The sequence below is a fragment of the Macaca nemestrina genome, chromosome 4, assembly GCF_043159975.1.
Source record: "Macaca nemestrina isolate mMacNem1 chromosome 4, mMacNem.hap1, whole genome shotgun sequence".
NCBI classification, from domain to species: domain Eukaryota; kingdom Metazoa; phylum Chordata; class Mammalia; order Primates; family Cercopithecidae; genus Macaca; species Macaca nemestrina.
Window position 1 is genome coordinate 53,008,067 of NC_092128.1, and position 24,199 is coordinate 53,032,265.

Here is a 24,199-nt window from a genome sequence, read left to right on the forward strand (position 1 = left end):
GATCCATGACAGAATGAAACTTGTAAAAAATTTTTCCTTTTATCACATAGTCTTTCAAAATATTATTTGCTTCTTTGGAGCTTTGTATAGAAACTTGGTAATGTGAAGTTCTCTGCTATGTGGGCCTGGTGTGCTTATCTTCTTTGTTGCTGATTTGAGAGCTGAGCTATGTACTATATCTGGAGTGCACATGGCAGGCATCCTACTGTGTAGTTGTGTGTCTAGTTAATAGTATGGAAGTTCAGGACATACCTCCAAAAAAAAAAAAAAAAAAAAACTAGGATTTTCCTCAGAAAGAATGCAGTATTTTATGTCTTAATATTTGTGGTTAATTTTGTTACTACAGACTATTCTTGTTCAGTCCTGGTATCCAATCACAGTGGCCACAAATTCTAGAGAGCAGAAGAAAATATTGGCCAAATATTTGTTAGAAACTTCTGGTAACTTAGATGGTCTGGAATACAAGTTACATGATTTTGGCTACAGAGGAGTCTCTTCCCAAGAGGTAAGTAACTGAAACCAACCTCATTTAATGTAGTGTGGATTGTTGATTAGAGTACCACTATAAACTTTTGGGGATGTTACTGAGATTGATCTTGGTTCTAAGTAGGCCACATTTTGAAATTCCAAAGATTCAACCAACAGATACGTATTTAGTACCTACTACTATGTTCACGGTACATGGGATATGTCCTTCAACAGATGTCCCTGTCCTTTATATATTAGATGGATGGACAGATGGATAGACAGAAACAGATATAATAAATATATCAGGTGTGAAATAATGCCATAAAGAAGCTCAAGGCAGGGTAAGGGAAGAGAGAGTGATGAAAAGTGGGGGTGGGACACTGTTAACTAGGTCTCTTTGAGGAGATAATAGTTGATTTTTTAAATATTTAGGAAAAACTGAATCTTTGTCATTAGGAACTGTTATCGCTGATAAATACTTTCCTAAGAATAAAGACGATTCTCATGGGAGCTATGCTATATACCTTAAATGTGGTTGACTGCATCCTGGTCTTATTATTAATGTGGGTTTTTCTTTTTCTTTTTTGGATTTTGGTTTATGATTGATTTTCCAGACTGCTGGCATAGGAGCATCTGCTCATTTGGTTAACTTCAAAGGAACAGATACAGTAGCAGGAATTGCTCTAATTAAAAAATATTATGGAACGAAAGATCCTGTTCCAGGCTATTCTGTTCCAGCAGCAGAACACAGGTAAAAAATTCTGTTTGTTTTCTAAAACTACTAATGTTTTCACTCATGTGTGTGTAACTCAGTGACATTTTACTTAACTGCAGAGCCAGGTACCTACAATGAATCTTCATGAACTTGAGCAACCTAAATTCAGTATTTATACAGAAGTGTAAACATTAGTCTTAGAGAGGTAGAGAAATTTTATCCATCCTAGAAGAAACAGTATAAGAGCTTTTTTCCAACACTTATATTGCCATAGAAGTTTTAAGGAATTTTTTTTCAATGACTGTATTGTCATATGTAGATAGATTTTATTCATTAAATTTAGAAGCACTCACTGTAAGTACCAGCCACTTTTTGCCTTTTCCCTGTCCTCCTACATGACCTTATCTATATTTGCCCTAGAAATTATCATCTGTACAGTATCTTCAGTTGCAGATGAGAAAGCAGGACCTATTGAGGAAAGAAAGGGTGTTCAGATTCTTTTTATGCTTCCTTGTTTGCTCTCACTAAACCATCTCCAGTTACCCAAGAAAAAAATTATAATCTAAACTGCGGCTGCTCTGGTCCTAGAGCTAACTTTGTTAAAAGTAAATCAGGTTTTTAAAATGTTTGTCAAACCTTATCACTGGTTTTTATAACAAAATTATTTACTATAATCATTAGGGAATATTTAAGTTCTGCTAATACTTAAAATTGCAGAGTGCTAAAACCAACAGTGAGTTTAGAATCAGGCTAAGCTTTATTGGTACTACTATTTGAGGCATATTAGTTGGCTGGTGTTCATGCAAGGCAGTCTACTGGATGCAACAAGGGATAGAAGGATATTTTTTAAAAACTGACCCTATCCTCAGGATGAGAATAATATACTAGTAATAGTCTGCTTGGTTGGTTAACTCCTTGGAAGAAGGTACAATTAAAATGCTTTAGTGTTGCAAGGGAAGGAGAGGAAGAATCATATTCCTATAGGAAAGGAAGGATCATATTTCACTAGCAGGATCAAGAAAGCTTTTATAGAAATATGCAAAATCTTCACTTCTTGAAGGATTGGTAAAATTTAATAGCCAACATTGGGCACTTACTCATTCTCTGAGTAAATATTTATTGCAAGCTTATCTTGTGTCAAGCATTGTGGTGAAAGGGCAAGAATAGGGAGAGAGTGAATGTGTTGAGAGAATAAGGGCTGAAACACAGATTTTGTCGGGAGCATAGGGGAGACCGAGAAGACAGATTCAGGTTAGAAAGGGCCCTCATATTTTGGCATGGAATGTTAACTATGTGCACGTCGTGCTAGGTTATTTTAAATTAGGCATTTTCAAATGGAAGCAGACACTGATATTTTTGAGCAAAGACGTGATGTTATGAGATAAATATCTTAGGGACTTTTTTATAGCAGGATATCTATCCTATGGATTGAAAAAAGGAAAAACCAGAAGGTAGTCTTTATAGGAAGCTATTCCAACAGTCTTAAGGTGATGAAGCCCAGACTAAGGTACTAAATAAATGGAAAGAAATAGGTAAAGATGAGCAATGGCTTGGGAGATAAAATTGCTCAAAGTTGGTGATTTAGTTGGTGATTTGAGTTGGGACTCAGTAGAAAATAGATTCAGCCGATGTTTATGAGCATTGTATTAGTAAGGCCTTGTTGAACCTTTTACAAACAACTTTCAAGACTAGGAAACTGGGAAAATAAGAGTGTCAAAAAGTTTTAAGAGTTATTTTTTGTTTGACCTTAGATGTATATACATCTTTTAAAACTCTAATGTAGTACGCACATATTAGACTCTCCACTGATGGTTATTTCAAAGTAGTAACATCATGATAAGGAGAACAAAGATAATATCTTCTTTAGGGCTATCTTCTTCAGGACTTTCTTGTCAAAATGAAAAGGATACTGTATGTGGGCATGGGATAAAAATCCATTTTATTTTTATGGTCTCATATTCATTGCATTTGTAAAATTTGACTCCTTAATATATACAAATGCTTCACATGTTCTTAATAGAATGTCTTTTAAACAACAGCATAGTATAGCAAAAAGAGGACTGGACTGAAAGTTGGGAAATCTGGGTTACCTTCCGGCTGACATAGTGGGTGGCCTTGGGCAAGTCACTTATCTCTCTCAAGTCACTTATCTCTCTGTTCTTCATTTCCTCCATCCAACCAAACAAAAGGAGGAGCTGAAGTTTTACATCTCCAACATGACAAGGTCGTTGATGATAAATGAGCTAACATCTAAAATAACTTTAAAATAGAGAACTCTATAAATTTAGAGGTTTACCATTATCATATGTATCTTAATAGACGAGTCTGCACCTAGAAATACTTAATTACAGAAGCTTTTTTTCTCAAACTTTGGAAAGTTATCAAATTTAATTTGGTGCTTGAAATTAGGATTTATGGCATTGGTAGAATTCATTGATGATTATTTATGATCTTCATATATCAAATACTGTACTAGACTAATAGAGGTTATGATTGGACTAGACAGAGGGTGCCAGAGCAAGTGTCTGTGGGACGCTGAGATGAAGATATTCAACTTTCCATCTAACAAAGTAGATCCAAAGCCCGGAAGAAAAACAGAGGCTAAGATACACATACTGGAAACTCTCATGCAGGGACTTTTTTTTTTTTTTTTTTAAGCTTTTGAGTGTTTCACACAAGATGTTACAGAAGACAAGTGCCTAAGTTAGAACCATGAGAAATACTGCCATTTGACATGTTAGATTGAAGAAGGAGAGCACAGCATCTGGGGAAGACTGAAAAGGGAACCATAGAAATAGGGGGAAAAAAGGTGAAACATGGGAGATGTCATTGAAGTCAAGAGAAAGAAAGCATCAGGAAAATTGCTAGACATGATACAACTAGATTGTTAGATGACTTGTTGATACAACATTATAAGCAATGACCCCCTAACTGTAGGAGTTACTTCATACATTGTAAAGTTCTCCAGTATTGGTATTCACTGATCTTAATTCTCTCCTTTTTAAAGAGGAAGGTTGCAGATCTGAATATGAAGAGGAGCTTCTCTTCAGTCATATCTTAATTTTCATTTAGCCTACAGATGCATGAAGTAGAGAATCGACATAGCTACTGGCAGCCTCTGTAGCTGTTAAGAAGAGTGTTCACTAATGAGTTTTATATAAACAGGTTCTCTCTCAATTTTGGATTCTGGGTAGTAGTCTTTACAATCTTGAAATGTACATGCTGCACTACCCCAGGTGTACCATTGACAGTATGGGAAAAGGTTATAACTCTAGTCCTTTAAAAAAAAACACACATGTTGTATAAAGTGATAATTTCAGACATAAAGTCTGACTCTTCAAACAGTTATAAGTTAAACTTATACCTAGTTGGGCTTTATAATAAATGAATGTGCTATCTTTTTATTATTTCCTGAGGAGAACAGATTAGAGACAGACTAGAAAATTAGGGAGAATGACCAATTGCTTGGCATAATGCAATGGTAATTTTCAAAATTATTAAGTTGTTTGAGATCTTTTAAAATTATTTACATTATATATTAACAAATATTTACACAGGTTGAGCATCCCGAATCCAAAATGCTCCAAAATCTGAAACTTTTTGCTCAAAGGAAATGCTCATTGGAGCATTTCAGATTTCAGAACTGGGGATGCTTACCTGATAAGTATAATGCACATATTCCAAAATCTGAAAAAATTTGAAATTCAGAATACTTCCGGTCCAAGCATTTCAAATAAGTGAAACCCAATCTATGATTACATATTAAATATGAATCTATCCTGTAAAAAGAACTGAAATTAAGGACATTGCAAAAATCACTATAACCATTCTTATCCAGTAGAAACTCTCATACTTTATTTTCCATCTTAATTATGTTTGGCTTAAACTAAGTATTTGAATTCTTATTCCCTGGGCATATATTAATTCATAGTAGATAATCTACAAACAAAATGTATGACTTCCTATTACTAGCCATTTGAAGATATAACAGGTAGTTGACTATATGTATGTATAGTATAGTATAAATAATTGCCTCTAAGTATAAGATTTTGAAAGGTAAAAAAAAAAAAAAGTATGTCTGTACTATTATTGGTATATAGTTTCACAAATTCACAGAAGGGAGCCAGGTGCTCTCATTGCCTAACAAAATAATGGGAGTATGTAGTCATTCTGACATCTTGACATATAGTATAAAGGGCACTCAGCAAGTGCGTTTTAGTTAGACTGATTTTAAATGAGTAGATTCAGGAGTACAAAACACACACACACACACACAGATAATTGGTTGAAAATAAGAGGTTAGAAACTTAACTGTTGAAGAGGAGTAAGGCTACTTAATAGTGTTAAAAACTAACTGGGTAAGGTGTGGTTGACCCAGATATTCATTTGCCTTACAATGTGTATTCGTTAAACTAAGTCACTCACCTCTGTGATGTTGATGGTTTGGTATAGCACACATGAGATGTGGTTAAAGGTGATTCAGGGATAGATCATGTGTCTGCCTAAGTAAATCTGTATTTTCATTTTGTTTTCTAGTACCATAACAGCTTGGGGGAAAGACCATGAAAAAGATGCTTTTGAACATATTGTAACACAGTTTTCGTCAGTGCCTGTATCTGTGGTCAGCGATAGCTATGACATTTATAATGCGTGTGAGAAAATATGGGGTGAGGATCTAAGACATTTAATTGTATCGAGAAGTACAGAGGCACCACTAATAATCAGACCTGATTCTGGAAACCCTCTTGACACTGTGTTAAAGGTAAATTTTCATATGTAGCTTGATTATTAGAATGCCTGTGTAGCCCAGTTGCATCAACACTACTTTTCATTTACACACAATTTCAGAGCTGTCTGGACCGTCCCCTTTGTTTTAGAGTTGCAGCCCAGACAGAGTAATAAATTTGCCTGAGGTCACACAGTAATAGCACAGAAGGATACCAAGAGTTACGGATTATTTACTGTCAGTTAGACAGTTGAATAGATATTTTCTTTTCTGCTTACCTGCAAACTTAACAGCATTGCCATTTTAATTAATCCTATGATTTGGGCACCAAACTTATTTGCAGTTTCTTTCTTTTTCAGCATAAGTCACTGCTAGACCATTGAAGTTGTTAGCACAGAAGAAATAGGAACAGGGTGATGTGGAATAAAAATAATTCAAAAATACTCAAGTGGAGGTTCATTAGAAATACTGTTGATTCATAATGTAGCAATGTTGCTTTTTGTTGTTAATGTTCAAGGACTTGGTTTATCTTCTTCAAAAAGTAATAATAGCAGACTTATTTGATGCCTACTACTAGAAAAATATTTTAGGTGCTTTATATAAGATGTTTCATTTAATCTCTACAAAAAAACACAATGATAAATATTACTGTCTCTGTTATAGAAGAAAAAACAGAGGCTTAGAAAGGTTAAAGTAACTTGCTCAAGGTCACACAACATGGAAGATAAGGAGCCAGATATCCAGTGTAGGTCTTTCGGCTGCAGCCTTGCTACTTGACCACACTGTTTGATACTTAATGACAGAGTACTTACCCCTTAAGAAAGGGAGACACAGAATTAAGGAGGTCTTTTCTTACTCTATTAAATGATAGGCCAATCTGAAGGTCTTGTCTTAGCCTGCAATATTTGGTTTTAGCAAACTTGACAGGTTTCATATTTTTACTGTTACCCCATAAAAATTCTACACAGCTAGTTATGAGAAACTGATTTCATCAATATGGAATTTTCTCATTGTTAGAATCTTTAATCAGTTTATTTAGGAAAAGGAAATGATTGTTGTGGGAAGAGAATGTCAGTATTTACTCTTTTGTTTATCTGAGAAATTTTAAATTGGTGTACAAAACTTTTAGTAGTTAGTAAGACGGTTTGCGTATTGTGCAATTTGGCTTTAAGAGCAAAGGAGAACTTAGAGACTATGGGTTCTAGATGCTGTGTCTGCCTATCACAGTTTCTCTGAACTTTGTGATTGAACTGGATTCATGTTGGAGTTACATCAGACAAAAACCAAAGTCATTGGACACAAGCAGAATAAATCCAAATCAAAAGTATAATCATGAGTTTGTTAAATGCTTTATATACTTCTTTAAAATGTACTTAATCTAATATTAAGGGTTTTTTTTCTTGAATCCGTATAATTTGAAAGGTCTAAGGGGAAAAACTTGTTTTGAGCCACTTTATGATGTGAATTCACTTCATAGGAAATAACATGCTTGTTTTTAATGTACTTTAAAGGGTTTGGACCAAATTTTAGAAGGCGTATACATAGTGTTATAAAATTTTTTAAATAGTTACTTTTTATATTCTCGATTATCAAAGCAAAATCATTTAACTTTGAAAAGCTCTTATACTTGTTTTCAGCTTTAATTATTTATGTTGCATGTATATTTTTCCATATAGGTTTTAGAGATTTTAGGTAAGAAGTTTCCTGTTACTGAGAACTCAAAGGGCTACAAGTTGCTGCCACCCTATCTTAGAGTTATTCAAGGGGATGGAGTAGATATTAATACCTTACAAGAGGTATGTGTTTTATATTAAAAGTTTCAATAAGGCAATTCTTATAATTAAGCTTGTTTATATTTGTTGGATAAAGAACACAACATAAATACAATTTTAAGTCTTTGTGTTTGTTGGTATAAATCTCTGTGCATTGCTTAAAGTTTAGAAATATTAGTTTAAAATACAGAAGTGCCAGCCAAGCCATACTTACTCTTTCAGTTGTCATTGGCCACCCTGAATGATGAATCTAAAGAAGTATCACTGTGAAACAAGAAAATGTCAGTCAAGAAATATTCCTTGGAATATAAAACCAAACCTTGACTCTGCTGGCATAGGTGTGAGTTTTCATAGACCGGAGCTTCACAAATCTGTAAAACTCATATTAATGGGTGCTTTTTCAGAAATTATAGAATAGCTGTCACCTCTTCGAAATTAAGTATTGACTGTCATCACTATTAGTTTTAGCCAAATAGTGTAAGTGTTATGCAGGCATACCTCATTTTATTGTGCTTTGCAAACATTGCATTTTTTGCGAATTGAAGGTTGTGGCAACCCTGTGTTGAGCAAGTCTGTTGGTGCTATTTTTCCAACATGTGTTCACTTCGTGTCTTTGTGACACTTACTGGTAAATTCTCACAATATTTCAGACTTTGTCATTATATCTGTTACGGTGATCGGTGATGAGTGATCTTCGATGTTACTACTATAATTGTTTTAGGGCACCACAGAGCACACCCAGAAAAGACAGTGAACTTAATTGATAAATACTGTGTGTGGTGTGACTCCTTCACCAGTTACCTATTCCCTGTCTCTCTCTGCTCACTTCAAGTCTGCCTATGCGCTGAGACACAACAGTATTTAAATTAGGTCAGTTAATAACCCCACAATGGCCTCTGAGTGTTCAAGTGAATGGAAAAGTCACATCCCTCTCATTTTAAATCAAAACCTAGAAATGATTAAGTTTAGTGAGGAAGGCATGTTGAAAGCTAGAATAGGCCTCTTAAGGCAAACAGTAGGCCAAGTTGTGAGTGCAAAGGAAAAGTTCTTGAAGAAAAATAGAAGTGCTACTCCACTAAACATATGAATAAGAAAGTGAAACAGCTTTATTGATGACAGGGAGAAAGTTTGAGTGGTCTGAATAGAAGACCAAACCAGCCACAACATTTCCTTAGGCCAAAGCCTAATGCAGAGCAAGGCCTTCGTTTCAATTCTGTGAAGGCTAAGAGAGGTGATGAAGCTGCAGAAGAAAAATTGGAAGCTAGCAGAGGTTGGTTCCTGTGATTTAGGGAAAGAAGCCATCTCTGTAACATGAGTGCAGAATGAAGCAGCAAGTGCTGATGTAGAAGCTGCTGCAAGTTACCCAGAAGATCTAGCTAAAATCATTGATGCAGGTGGCTACACTAAACAACAGATGGTCAGTGTAGAGGAAACAGCCTTCCATTGGAAGAAGGTACCATCTAGGACTTTCATAACTAGAGAGGAAGAGTCAACGCCTGCTTTGAAAGGACACGCTAACTCTCGTTAGTGGATAATGCAGCTGGTCACTTTAAGTGGAAGAGAGTGCTCATTTATCATTCTGAAAATCCTAGGACCCTTAGAATTTGCTGAATCTACCCTGCCTGTGCTTTATAAATGGAACAACAAAGCCTGGATGACAGCATGTCTGTTTACATCATAGTGTACTGCATATTTTAAGCCCACTGTTTGGACCCACTGCTCAGGGGAAAAAAAAAAAGATTGCTCTCAAAATATTATTGCAGATGGCATCTAAGATCTGATGGAGATGTACAAAGAGGTTAATGTTGTTTTTCGTGCCTGCTAACACAATGTCCATTCAACAGCCTATCCATCAAAGAGTAATTTCAAATATTATTATTTAGGACATATATTCTTGGCCAGGTGCGGTGGCTCACGCCTGTAATCCCAACACTTTGGTAGGCCGAGGCGGGCAGATCACGAGGTCAGGAGATCAAGACCATTTCTGGCCAACCCGGTGAAACCCCGTCTCTACTAAAAATACAAAAATTAGCTGGGCGGGGCGATGCGTGCCTGTAGTCCCAGCTACTCAGGAGGCTGAGGCAAGAGAATTGCCTGAACCCGGGAGGCGAAGGCTGCAGTGCACCAAGATCCTGCCACTGCACTCCAGCCTGGGCAACAGAGCAAAACTCCATCTCAGAAAAAAAAGAAAAAAGAAGAAATATAGTCTTAAGTGTATAGCTGAAAAGGATTCACCATTCTAGATGCCGTTTAAGAACAGGCTTCATGGGAGGATGTTAAAATGTCAGCATTAACAGGAATTTGGAAGAAATTGATTCTAACCCTCACGGATAACTGAGTCTTGATTTGACTTTAAGACTTCAGTGGAGGAAGTAACTACAAATGTGGTAGAAATAGCTAGATAACTAGAATTAGAAGTGGAGCCTGAAGGTATGACTGAATTGCTGCAGTCTCATGATTAAATTTGAACAGATGATGGATGGATAAAGAAAGTGATTTCTTGAGATGAAATCTACTTCTAGCAGAGATGCTGTAACATCGTTGAAATGACAACAAAGGACTTTCGAATATCAATAAAATTGGTTGATAAAACCAAAGCAGGATTTGAGAAGATGCACTCCAATTTTGAAAGAAGTTCTTGTGTGGGTGAATGCTATTATACCAAACAGCATCGCATGCTACAGATAAATCTTTCGTGATCGGAAGAGTCAATTGATGCGACAGACTTCATTGTTGTCATTTTAAGACATTGCCACAGCCACCCAACCTTCAGCAACCCTGATCAGTCAGCAGCCATCAACAGTGCAAGGGCCTCCACCAACAAAAAGATGACTCAGGCTCAAGTGACCATTAGCATTATTTAGCAATAAAGTATTTTTAAGACATAATGCTATTGCACACTTAGTAGACTACAATGTAGTGTAAACATAAGTTTTATATGCAGGAGGAAACCAAAAAATTCCCCTGACTTGCTTTATTGCAGTGGTCTGGAAGCAAGCCCACAGTATTTTCAAAGTATGTCTGTATTGTCTTAAAATTTTTGCCTCTTGTTTACTAAATAAAGTTCCTAGGAGCCATAATTTCATCATAACTAACATCTAAAATACTCTGTAGAATATCACTAACATAATGGAGGCCGTCCACATTCAGAAACCACTGACATTTTGATGTATACCAATCTCAGATGGTATCTACAGCTATGAAACACAGGATTTTTTCTGTTTGAAAGTTCGGTGGTGGTAAAGTAAGGTCAGTTCCCAAATTACAGTTTTCCAAAGATTGATTTGGGTGTGAGAAGTATTATGTTTTGTAGAGATGGGGGTCTCGCTGTTTCCCAGGCTGGCCTCAAAATCTCCTTGACTCAAGCCTCCCAAAGTGCTGAGATTACAGGTGTGAGCCACCATTCCCAGCCCGTATGTGCATCTTTGTAGTTGAGAATCAGCCCAAAACTGTACATGAATAAAAACTACATAAACAAGAATTAAATATTGAGATAAATACTCTTTGGCATTAGTGAAACAAACAGGACAAATAGGGCATTGAATCGTTTTGTGTTAATGCAGATGTACTCAGGAAGGAAAAATCTCTTTTTTTTTTTGAGACGTAGTTCACTCTTGTTGCCCAAGCTGAAGTGCAATGGCACGATCTCGGCTCGCTGCAACCTCTGCTTCTCGGGTGGCTAGGATTACAGGCGTGTGCCACCACGCCCATAATTTTTTGTATTTTTAGTAGAAAAGGGGTTTCACCATGTTAGCCAGGCTGGTCTCAAACTGCTGACCTCAGGTGATCTGCCCGCCTCAGTCCCCCAAAGTGCTGGGATTACAGGCATGAGCCACTGCGCCCGGCCAGAAAAATGTCTTTAAAAGAAAAAAAAAGCTGGGCCTATAGGTGTACCTAAAGGATAATACAGATGTTCCTCTCAAGTTAGCATGGGGTTGCATCTCAATAAACCCACTTTTAAGTTGAAAATATTAAGTGGAAAATGCATTTATTATTCCTAACCTACCAGACCTCGTAGTTTAGCCTCGCTTACCCTACAGGTGCTCAGAACACTTACTAGCCTACAGTTGAGTAGTCCTCTAACACAAAACCTATTTTATAGTAAAGTGTTGAATATCTCAAGTAATTTATTGATGTTCCACTGAATGCAAATCACTTTTACACCATTGTTAAGTTGAACCATTGTATGTTTGGGAACATCTGTACTTGTAATTTCTTTACATTGGTATGAAAAATATATTCTTAGAAGCAGGAAAAAGAATTCAGTTTTGCTCTGTACGTACACTAAATTAGATGCTGTAGTTTTGATAAAATGAAAAATCTGCTTTGTTTGGAACAATTACTTTCTTCTTTGACTGTCAGCCTCACTCTTGGACTTTGCTACTCAACCTGTCACCCCTGTGACATCCCATGAGGTTTACAGTGTAACCCTGCTCTAGGTTTTCACTTTGCACTGTGTACCAAAATGAAACTGCTTATTTAGGAAAATAAAAATCTCTCATGTTGGACAAAATACAGAGTGTCTACTTTTTCTATTGTGTTTCAGTTATGGATTCAATCTTCTTGGGTATCATTGAAACCTCTATTCGAGTGATTTATTAAAACATTAACATAGTATTGCATTCTCAGAGTTGGCAAGAGGAAGCTTTCTTTCAAGTCTCACATGTATTAAATGTTTTTCTTCCCAGACTCAAAATTCACTTTAACTCCAAATTGTCTAAATTTTAAAACTTTTCGTAAAGAAAGTTAGCCTGAAATACAGTGATATGATATTAGATGATACTGTTCTTTGTTATTTCCTCATTTTGTTTTTGCCTCTGAAGCATATCTAAAATGAGGTGACAGGTCAGAAACTCTTTTCTCTATATTTTACCTTACCCTCCATCTACCTGTTTCCCTTTCTTCCCCTTTTCTGTTCTACTCTTTGCATTTCTTCTGTATTGAAATTCACTTTGTTCACAAATTTAAAGGAAAACCTAAATTCAGGGGCTTTGGGTACCTTTAGGTTCAGGTACAATAAAGACATGAGACTGAGACTGGATTTGTGTACATCCTAAAGGAATCACTTTTAAATAAGTTTTGTATGTTTTCATCTTGATTCTTCTAGATTCATCTTGATTCAAATTAGATGGTTGGCATTTAAAAAGAAAGTTGCATTTCTAAATGTAGATTTGTTTAAAAAATGAAGTTGCTTGGGATTTGTTGGGTTTTTTCCTTTGCAATGTTGAAAAAAAAAAAGTCAAATTGAGACTATTTGGTGAGAATGTGGTAACTTTGATACACATGAGGCTGTTAAGATTTCCTAATAACTTCTGAAAGTTCTGTTTAACTAAAACAGTGCCAGCCTTTCCAGTTACTTCCTGTTCGACTATTCTCATGAAATAAATGGTTACCAAACTTCACTTGCCACATTCTGTCATCAAACTGATTGAATATGTTAAATAAGAAGGCAGGTGCTAGGTAAATAAACTTGACTTTGGTGAAAGAAATACAAATGACATTGATAATAAACACATCTTTAAAGTTGTATGTCCCTTGAAAGAACTCTCTTAGAACTGTTCATACAGGTCTGTCTAGCTGGTTTATAACTAATCATTCTCCCAAAAATAATACAGTAATAAATCTTAACACCCAGAGCATCTGTCCATAATTTTGTTTCTGGCACTGGTGCACCAGCCATAATAAAATGACTCTACCAGTATATCAACTGTTATATAGGAGAAGTATTTTATATTCTTTTGCCACCAATATCTTTTGATTCTTACATGTTCCATTATATATGACGTGTAATCATATGGTGTATTGTGACTTATTTGTGATGATTACAGTCATTCCTAGAGTCTAGTAAATTGGCTCCCATTGCTTTTGTTGCTGACATCTGGACAATAACTTAAAGAGGTGAATGAGAGAAGTTGACTCAAGTAGTCTTAGATATTTATAGCTATTTTTTTCTCACTTTCTCTCATTTCCTTCACTCCCTGAATCCTACCAGAACCACAGTGACAGTAATACAGATTCAGAAACTATGAATGAAATCCTCTTCTTCCACACATATCCATCTTTTGGGGGTGGGTGGATCTTTAAAAACAAAATGCAGGCTATGATTATCTATTTATTGACTGTGTTATAAAACAGCTCTTGGATGCTTCATCAATATTGTCCTTTGAAAATAATCTCCATTGTCTTCCAAATTAAGGTTTGTTTTGTTTTGTTTTAATCTTCTAGATTGTAGAAGGCATGAAACAAAAAAAGTGGAGTATTGAAAATGTTTCCTTCGGTTCTGGTGGAGCTTTGCTACAGAAGTTAACAAGAGATCTCTTGAATTGTTCCTTCAAGTGTAGTTACGTTGTAACTAATGGCCTTGGGGTATGTCACCTTTTAATTACTTCTGTGTTAGTACCTTCCTTATATATCTAGGTAGAATGTGGTTATTGAGTGCAATTGTCAAAGATTGATGTGGCCCTGGACTGTTAATATGTTGTTGGGTGTTGCTGACCTTAACTCAGAAACAAGGAGAAGGGAGATATTAGGTAATAACAGACATAAGGAGACAGATTCGGAAAAAGTAAGACCAATAAGGAAAAACATTTAAGAGAGATAATACAGGTCAGTCATTTCCCACTGCCTTCGTTTATACCTTTGGATCAAAAAGTAATATTTGGGAACATCAGCTTACCTAGCCATCATATATTAAAGACAAGCAAGTATATAATCACTGACCAAACTGTTTTAGGAAGGTAGAATATGAGGTTTGGATTGTTATACCACAATCATATTCTAGTAGCCATAGAACAGCTAGGCAACTGAACCACCACCCCCTCGCTTCTTTGTAACGTCTTGAGAGCTGGAGATTCTATAGAGCAAGGGACAGAGGCAGGAGGATGCTAAGAATTGAGAACACCTGAGTTGATTCCCTGCTTTACTCTTCCATCGTTCTTTAGAGAGTTCTGGGATTGACTGATTTGTTGCTGCTTGTTCCATTGCCTCTTGTTTCTGTGGCTTTGCTGCCTACCTTTCTGATGCAGAAACACTCTGCTCTCCTGAGGTTCTCTAAGTCTTTTGCTTCTGACAATAACAAGGCAAAAGTAAAAAGTACCAAAAGAGGGATACGTTATGAAATAGGAAAGCCTTTACCTTAGAAATATTCTTGTTCCCTCTCCAAAGATTGTGTGTGTGGTTTTGGCATAGTTGGTATAGTTGGGCTTTTTTTCAACAGCATGTACGTGCTTTGCTTACTATCAGTTTAAAGGCAGTTTGTAATATAAAAAGAGATACCTTAAGGGTCACGTGTTAGAATGCTCACAGACTTCCTACAAATGGAGTATTAGGTGTTCTTCAGTGGCAAAAAGGATATCCAAGATGTCATACTTTTTCTTTATTACAAATGACTATCCTTCAAAACAGGTTAAAGTGTTATGTTTCTAAAAGCCAGATGTGGATTGGTTCAATTACACCTATTAAGTTCTTAAAACTTAAATGTAAATTATGTATATGCTTTCTTGTAAGGGAGTGTTTAGACATTTCTGATGATTAGTCTTCTATTTCTCTAACTTTCTTAATTTGGATTTCAGATTAATGTCTTCAAGGACCCAGTTGCTGATCCCAACAAAAGGTCCAAAAAGGGCCGATTATCTTTACACAGGACGCCAGCAGGGAATTTTGTTACACTGGAGGAAGGAAAAGGAGACCTTGAGGAATATGGTCATGTATGTATCTATGCTGTTTTTTTTCAACAGTAGTAGGTTGGCTCACCAATTAATAAGAAAGGAGGTTCTTATGTTATTGTTTTTGTGGAAGACAAAGTATTATATTTTATTATAAAATGTCCAATTGCTGACCTGGCCTACCAAAATAAGATACAAAACAAGTTTCTACGTCATAAACATGGGGCCTGTGTATACACAGGGAGAAATATTTCGTAAGTATAGTGATTGACAGCAAGTTTGTATATACTTTATCTAAAAGCAAACTGTGTTATCTTAATATAAAATGTGAAAACAAGGTGACTTGGATTACATAATAAATGGTGAAACCTTGATTTAACCAAGTTTTCTGATTCAAATGATCTAATGGTCTTTAGCATACAAAAGTATATTTATATTTGTGAACTCGAGTTAAAAAAATTTTGGTTTTTAAGCCACTTGATCAAAAAAACTTTAGACAGAACTATTTATGAATATTCATATTATCAGAAAAAATACTAAACATGAATGTACTATTACATCCTATTTTGATTCTTTATACAACATCACAATTACTGCTTATAACATGTTACTTTTATATTTTTTAATGTTTTGAGCCAGAATTGAAATAATTTTGTTACTGTTAATGAAAAAATAACTCTTGTACCTACTAAGATTTTGGCAGATTTAGTTTATCCCAGATGAGCTAAACTCACTTCAAACTAAAAGTAAAAATCTAAGTGTGATTTTTAAAAAAGAGTATGTGAATGATACTAGAATAAACTAGAAAATCAATTTATAATCATCTAGGCAATTTGATTTAAGAGTAGGAACTAGTATTCCCTTATATTTAAATTTATGAAAGAAAATGCTACAGCTAAAGCACTGTGGTTTGAAGCAACATGATGACAAAAATACTAGATAATGTCATATGCACCTCAATCTTCAGACTAGATGGAAAATTGAGATTACTTCTGTGGACTTTTCAGAGAGAAACCAGAAGCAGATAAGCTTTACCAGACCCAAAGGGAATTTAATTTCTTCAGTCTGTCTTTGCTACTCTGTATAGATGAAGTGGATTACCTTTATCATCAACTTTTGTAGTGTAAACAGAAACTTTAACCCAGTCACTGTGCGTTAGTCAAGAATGCAATACCTATTTTTCTTTGTTTCTGTTTTGGGATTGGTTTTGGGCTTTTTGTGGGTTTTTTAGACCAAATTTAGTGACTAGCAAATTTATTAAACTTCCAGTTGATAAGTTTAATCACTGTTGAGTTTGTTGGCCAGGAACAAAGCAAGGTTTACCAGGCTTTTTTGCTGCACCATCAGAGTGATTGTCAGTGACAGCCACAGTTCTCCTTGACACCCAGGCATCTTCCTTCAACTTGAAGGAAAAAAAGAAAAAAAGATTGGTCAGCTAGGTTTCTTGATTTTCCTTTAAGAAAACTGGTTTAAGAATGTGGTATTGAGGTCATTCCTTTTCATAAAAGTTAAATATTTCTACATACCAGGCAACTCAGTGATTGGCCATTTTAGATACTACCTTGGTCCACTAGCATTTTCTATGCATCAAATCATCTCACAATTTGAACACCATTGGCATCTCTTGTGTATTTGATTGGTTGGTCTAATTCATCACACCAGGATTCAGGTATTTCGCTTCATAATGTAATCTAATCATGAAATTTCCATTTATGCAGGATCTTCTTCATACTGTCTTCAAGAATGGCAAGGTGACAAAAAGCTATTCATTTGATGAAGTAAGAAAAAATGCACAGCTGAATATTGAACTGGAAGCAGCACCTCATTAGGCTTTGTTTTATGACTGGGTGTTTTTGTGTGTGTGTGTATATGTGCATGCACACACACATACACCTGTGTGTATGTAATACATAATGTTCATTGTACAGATGTGTGGGGTTTCTTTGTGTTTTATGATACATTACAGCCAAATTATTTGTTGGTTTATGGACATACTGCCCTTTTTTTTTTTTTTCCAGTGTTTAGGTGATATCAAAATAGGAAATGCACTTAACCATGTAAAAGATCAGTGCTAAAGTAAGCTTTTTAGGGCCTTTTGCCAGTAGGTAGTCACTCAATGTGGTATTGATCTTTTCACAAATAACAGAACTGAGAAACTTTTATATATAACTGATCACATAAAACAGATTTGCATAAAATTACCATGATTGCTTTATGTTTATATTTAACTTGTATTTTTGTACAAACAAGATTGTGTAAGATATATTTAAAGTTTCAGTGATTTAACAGTCTTTCCAACTTTTCATGATTTTTATGAGCACAGACTTTCAAGAAAATACTTGAAAATAAATTACATTGCCTTTTGTCCATTAATCAGCAAATAAAACATGGCCTTAACAAAGTTGTTTGTGTTATTGTACAATTTGAAAATTATGTCAGGACATACCCTGTAGAATTACTAACCTCACTGCCCCTTGTAGAATATGTATTAATCATTCTACATTAAAGAAAATAATGGTTCTTACTGGAATGTCTAGGCACTGTACAGTTATTATATATCTTGGTCGTTGTATTGTACCAGTGAAATGCCAAATTTGAAAGGCCTGTACTGCAATTTTATATGTCAGAGATTGCCTGTGGCTCTAATATGCACCTCAAGATTTTAAGGAGATAATGTTTTTAGAGAGAATTTCTGCTTCCACTATAGAATATATACATAAATGTAAAATACTGACAAAAGTGGAAGTAATGTATTTTAAAGTAATTACACTTTTGAATTTATTTTTCATATTCTATAGTTGGTATGACTTAAATGAATTACTGGAGTGGGTAGTGAGTGTACTTATCTTAAATGTTTTGATTCTGTTATATTTTTTATTAAGTTTTTTAAAAATTAAATTGGATATTAAATTGTATGGACATCATTTGTTAATTTTAAACTGAATCCCCTCAATAAGTAATACTGAAGCACATTCTTTAATGAAGATAAATTATCTCCAGTGAAAAGCATGACGTGTTTCAATAGAAGAATCTTAAGTTGGCTAAATTCAAAGTGCTTGACATCAAAATGTTATAGAGTGATTAGCTACTAGATTCTGAATCAGACATCACATCTAGAGACCAGTTTCTTTCGAATGATTCTTTTATATATTTAACTCTGTTCTTCTGAGGCAGCGGTTGGCCAACTATGGCCCAAAGGCCAAATTCGGACTCCTTTTTATAAATGCAGATTGTCTATGGCTGCTTTCCCACTACTCCAGCCAAAGGTAAACAGCTGCAGTAGAAGCCAAATGAGAATCATAAGAAGCCAAATGAGAATCATAAAGCCCAAAATGTTTATTTACCTGCCCTTTACACAAAATCACACAAAAAGTTTCCTGATCTCTGTTCTAAGAAAAGGAGTATGCCTTGCATTTAAAGGGAAATATTGGTTTCTAGGGAAGGGAGGAGGCTAAATAGTTGATAAGGAATTTTCCTCTTTTGTCCTCTTTTTTTCTCATTTAAGAATCTGATTCTGGAAGACTGATTTAGAAAAGTTTTAACATGACATTAAATGTGAAATTTTAAAAATTGAAAAGCCATAAATCATGTTTTAAATAGTTACCTGAGAAAATATTTTATCACTAGAATAACCTAATTAGAAGTGAGTTATCTTCATTAAATGTTTTTTGTAAGTGGTATTAGAATATGTTTTTCAGATGATGCTTTAAACATTTAGTGAGAACAATAAGCATTATTCACTTTTAGTAAGAGCCTTCTGTAATCTATGGTAGAAAATAATTTTAAAATGATTTTTTTTTTTTTTTTTTTGAGACGGAGTCTCGCTCTGCCGCCCGGGCTGGAGTGCAGTGGCCGAGATCCGGCTCACTGCAAGCTCCGCCTCCCGGGTTCACGCCATTCTCCTGCCTCAGCCTCCCGAGTAGCTGGGACTACAGGCGCCGCCACCTCGCCTGGCTAGTTTTTTGTATTTTTTGGTAGAGACGGGGTTTCACCGTGTTAGCCAGGATGGTCTCGATCTCCTGACCTCGTGATCCGCCCGTCTCGGCCTCCCAAAGTGCTGGGATTACAGGCTTGAGCCACCGCGCCCGGCCTTAAAATGATTTTTTAATGTATTTGAGTAATGATGAGTATTAAAAAGAACACACATTTCTTCACAAAATGTGCTAAGGGGCGTGTAAAGAATCAAAAGAAACTATTACCAGTAATAGTTTTGATAATCACCCGTAATTTTGTATTTAAACCATTTAAACATTGAAATTATTCTACAGACAGTATTCTCTGTGTTCTGTGAATTTCAGCAGCTTCAGAATAGAGTTTAACTTTGAAACTTGCAGTGAAAAAAGCTATCCATTTGTTCACAACCATAAATCAGGAGATGGAGATTAATTCTATTGGCTCTTAGTCACTTGGAACTGATTAATTCTGACTTTCTGTCACTAAGCACTTGGTATTTGGCCATATCCATTCTGAGCACCAAACGGTTAACGTGAATGTCAAGTAGAACTCTGCTGTGTGTCACCCTTAAATCAGCCTAACTCTTCCCGATAAAAGCAAATGGCATTTACGGATTTAAGTCATTAGATTTTAAACTGACATTAATTAATCCCCCTTGATTCATTATATCATCAAGTATTTATATTTTAAATAGGAGGTAGGATTTCTGTGTTAAGACTCTTACTTGTACCCTATAATTAAAGTAAAATGGTTTTTATGAGTATCCCTTATTTTCCCTTCTTAAATTGTTATCAAACAATTTTTATAATGAAATCTATCTTGGAAAATTAGAAAGAAAAATGGCAAGGTATTTATTGTTCTGTTTGCCATAATTTAGAACTCAAACCTAAGTATTTGTAGTTTTACATTCCTTTTTAACCCAGTCAGTGGAGAATGTCAGCTTTTCTCCCAAGTTGTATGTTAAGTCTATTCTAATATGTACTCAACATCAAGTTATAAACATGTAATAAACATGGAAATAAAGTTTAGCTCTATTAGTGAAGTGTTAAATTTGTGTGCTTCAAGTAATGCCATTTTCAGGCCTACCTGTTTTAAGTATTCCTCCAGTTCAAAGAATTAGAAGATGAGAGAAGGGCAAGTGTCAAAGCTGACTCCTCTTTTCTGCTTTGTGCAACTGTATAGATGACAGTGCCTCTTACTAAGGAAGAACACTGGAGGGACACCAGATTTGAGAGAAAAGAGCATGATTCCTGTGGTAAGGCTTGAGATGCCTTTGACACATCTAAATGCAGGTATTAAGTAGGCAATTGATGATACAGGTTTGTGGATAGAAGGGCCTCAAGGTATGACTGCTGTATACCTTGGAAGGTATACATCTTTGGAAGCACAAGGTCATTGGAAGCACACAGTAAAGGATACTTTTCTAGGGAGAATATAGAGCAGGAGTTGGCAAACCCCAGGCCATGGGCCAAATCCAGCCCACCATCTGTTTTTGTAAATAATTTTATTGGAACATAGCCACACCCATTTATTTAGTTATTGCCTTTGGCTATTTTCATGCCACAGTGGCAACACTGATTAGTCGCAACAGAGAAATTATGGCTGCAAAAACTAAAATAATTTACTGTGAGGCCCTTTACAGGAAAAGTGCTGATCTCTGCTGTAGAGTATAAAGAGAATCTAGGGCTAAACCATGAGTAACTCTTGAAGGTTAAGTGGCAGAACATGAGCAGACCAAATGACAAGCATAGCTAAAGAGATGAAAGTTCCAACCAGGAGTAAAGTCTCAAAAGCCAGAGGAAACATTTTTCAGCCCAGGTGTTGAATGCTGCCGAGAGATCAAATAGGGTGAAGAATTTAAAACAGCTACTGGATTTAGCCACCTGGAAATAATTGGTGCCTTAGACATGTTCCTTTCCAGATAGTAGAAGAGGCTCATTTCTGAAAGAAGCTTCCTTATATACCTCTTTGAATGTGGGGTGTGAAAAGGGAGGAGAGAGTGAGGCAATAGTATCTTTGTCCTTCTAGCTGTAGCCTTACCTCTGAAAAAGGTCCAGGAAAGAGGAAGGAGTTGAAAATAAAAGCAAAAAGAGATCAGTGATGATTTGGTGTTCCAGAGACGGTGGAGAAAGGTAAGATCCAAAGCACTTGATAGGGTATTGGCCTTAAATGATAGGGGTCCTTCTATTCTAGAAGAAAGGAGAAGATGGGAGCAGGTGTCTACTTGGGTGTTCTGTGAAGTCAGAGGCCAGATCCCACTTGTACATGGCTTATTATTCATTTATGTTCACCCCAGAGAAGCGCCATTCTTCATGGTTAGCAACAGAATTCAGTTAGAAACACAGTTATCCTGACCTGCTTTATTTATTTTTTTAATTCTGTAATTGGATACTGAGCTATTATTTCTTTGACATGAAGTAGGGAATGCATGTTGTAATTTTTATAGAGATGGATTAACGATCTCGCTTACAAACTCTCTAGAATTGGCTACACATTTAATTCTGATTAGGTCTTCCTGACTCGCCAGAGGAGTTCTACCGGATCTCTGAGCCTCTCACTTTCTATCCCTTCCTCTTCAGCTAACAAACATGTTCCTTTTTCTCACACCCTTTTTAAAGAACTCCCTTGATAACACCAGCTCTAGCCTCCCTTCTCCCATTTACATCAGACTTCTCTCCATTTACTGCCTCAACTCCCATTCAGTCATCTTCCATCTGGTTCTCACCCCTTATTGGGCAAAGCAGTGACCTTCTAATTGCCCAATGAATAAATTTAGTTATTATATTATCTGAGGGCTCTCCTGCATTTGCCACTACTAATAATTCATTTATTTACTACTTTCTTCTATGATGTTTTTGCGTCTTCTAATCCCTATGGACTGTCCCTTCTCTCTTGGTCTCTTCTTCACACACTTTTAAATGTTGGCATGTCCCGTTTATCTCCATGTTCATCTTGGCTGTTGTCAGCCATTCACGTGGTGTCAGCTGTGAGCTATCTACTACAGCCTCCATGCATTTATGTCTCTAGCCTAGACTTCAAAATAGAATGATTATTCTACCTGTCAGTGATAGGTTTCTACTCAGATGCAACAAATCCAAGCTTACCATATTCCCCCAGAACTTACTGTATTTATTTTGATTCTCTCATTTGGCAGCTCAGCCAGCCCCCAACATGAAACTTCCCTCTCCATTACCCTATACATTTAATCGGCCACATAATCCTATTGATTTACCTACTGAGTAATGTATAATCTGTGTCCTCTCCAACTCTTACTTCAGGCTCTCAAATTTCTTCCTGAAGCACAGGCTGAGCATCCCAGATCCAAAATCTGAAAAACTCCAAAACATGCAATATTTTGAATGCCTACATGACACTCAAAGGAAATGTCCTTTGAAGCATTTTGGATTTCAGATTTTCTAATTAGGGATGCTCAACCAGTAAGTAAATGCAAATATTCCAAAATCTGAAATCTAAAACACTTCTGGTCCCAAGCATTTCAGAAAGTAATTTCTGTATTACTTCAACTTGTAATACAGAAATTATCTAATTAGTTTTCGTAACTCCAATCCAGCCTCCCTCCACTCTGCTACCAGAGTATTCTAACAAAATCAGTGTCAGTCCCCTGCTGAAAGCACCTCAGTGTTCCTTTAGCCTGCAGGATGCTGCTCAGTATCCAGCCTGACCCGTCCCGATCTGGCCTGTGCTGCGTATATAGCCTCATGTCCACTCCATTTCCTGTCCAGCATCACTGATTTGCTGTACCTTAGACTCACACATGCACACATTCTCTACACCATTTTCTGCGTTTCTCTGCCTTTGTGTATTCTAACTCCTCGGCCAGGAATGCCTTCCCTGTAGGTGGTACTTATTTTAGGTGACAATGCCTTAAGGTGGACGCAATTTAGGTGATAACACCTCCAAGAGGCCTTTAACAACTCACCTGCCATCCCCACTTCACATGCCCTTCCTCTGGCCTCTGTAGGTGTTGAATGTATCTCTAGCATTTACGGTCTAAAGGTCTGTGTCCTATATGAGACATTCATCTATATTTCCTTCATCAGCACATAGTAGACATTGAAATGTCTGCTGAGTAAATGAATGTCATTAAAATAAACACTTTTAAGGTGTTTTGATAACTTCTCTGTAATACAAGTACCCTGAACATGTTAAAGGATATTCACATATTACTGTCTTTTTTAATTCTTAAATTCATGAAGTACAGGTGTTTCATCAAAACACAGATTAGAAAGCTATGGTATAGAGAAGGTATTTGCCTGAGGTTACCCTGTATGTAGTTCAGTAGTTCCTAATTTTTCTTGGGTCTTAGGCTTCTGAGAATTTGATGAGAGCTGTGCCTCTCCTCTCAGAAAAATTCTCACTTGTGAATAAACAACAAATTTGCCTAAAATTTGAGGAGGTTCATTTCACAGGCACCTAATTGAGAACTCTTAAGTTAATGACAGAGCAGAGATTAGATGTCAGGGCTGTTTCTAGCAAATGTTCCTCTCTGTTTGAACTTCTAGTAGTAGTCTTAATAATTTTAAGGTTTTAATTTAAATTGTTTCTGGAACAAGTCAACATAAATATAATTTTAATTCCACTTTCAAAGATTCTACAGACTTCACTGATGCAGATTTCAAACTTAGTGGCTATTTTAAATGCCTTTTTTTGTAGGTGGAGAAACAAGCTTAGGAAGTGAAATTAAGAAATCTGGCCATATGATTGAAAGAAGATTAAGAATAAACCCAGGAATCTTCTGTACAAACCAGCAACACCAAGCTTTTGACAAAAACTTTCTCTGTATTTTTATAACTAGAAGGTTCTCTTTCTTATAACTAGAAAATTCTGTTTCCAGAAATATAAACAGGCTAGGTCAAATCCAAGTGAAAATGGAACCCCA

The 24,199-nt window shown here is 36.0% G+C and overlaps 1 protein-coding gene across 2 annotated transcripts in view; it reads left to right on the forward strand.

Moving 5' to 3' along the window:
• The window catches only part of LOC105475322 (nicotinamide phosphoribosyltransferase), a 38,493-nt gene extending 18,157 nt beyond the window's left edge, over nt 1-20,336 (forward strand). For both annotated transcript variants that reach the window (XM_024790884.2, XM_011730467.3), the window contains 7 exons: nt 347-505; nt 1,083-1,219; nt 5,720-5,945; nt 7,586-7,705; nt 13,907-14,047; nt 15,253-15,387; nt 17,064-20,336. In XM_024790884.2, coding sequence (XP_024646652.1) covers nt 347-505; nt 1,083-1,219; nt 5,720-5,945; nt 7,586-7,705; nt 13,907-14,047; nt 15,253-15,387; nt 17,064-17,174 — 1,029 coding nt within the window. In that variant the 3' untranslated portion in view covers nt 17,175-20,336. The remainder of the gene's footprint in view (nt 1-346; nt 506-1,082; nt 1,220-5,719; nt 5,946-7,585; nt 7,706-13,906; nt 14,048-15,252; nt 15,388-17,063) is intronic.
• Nucleotides 20,337-24,199: the final 3,863 nt, after the last annotated feature.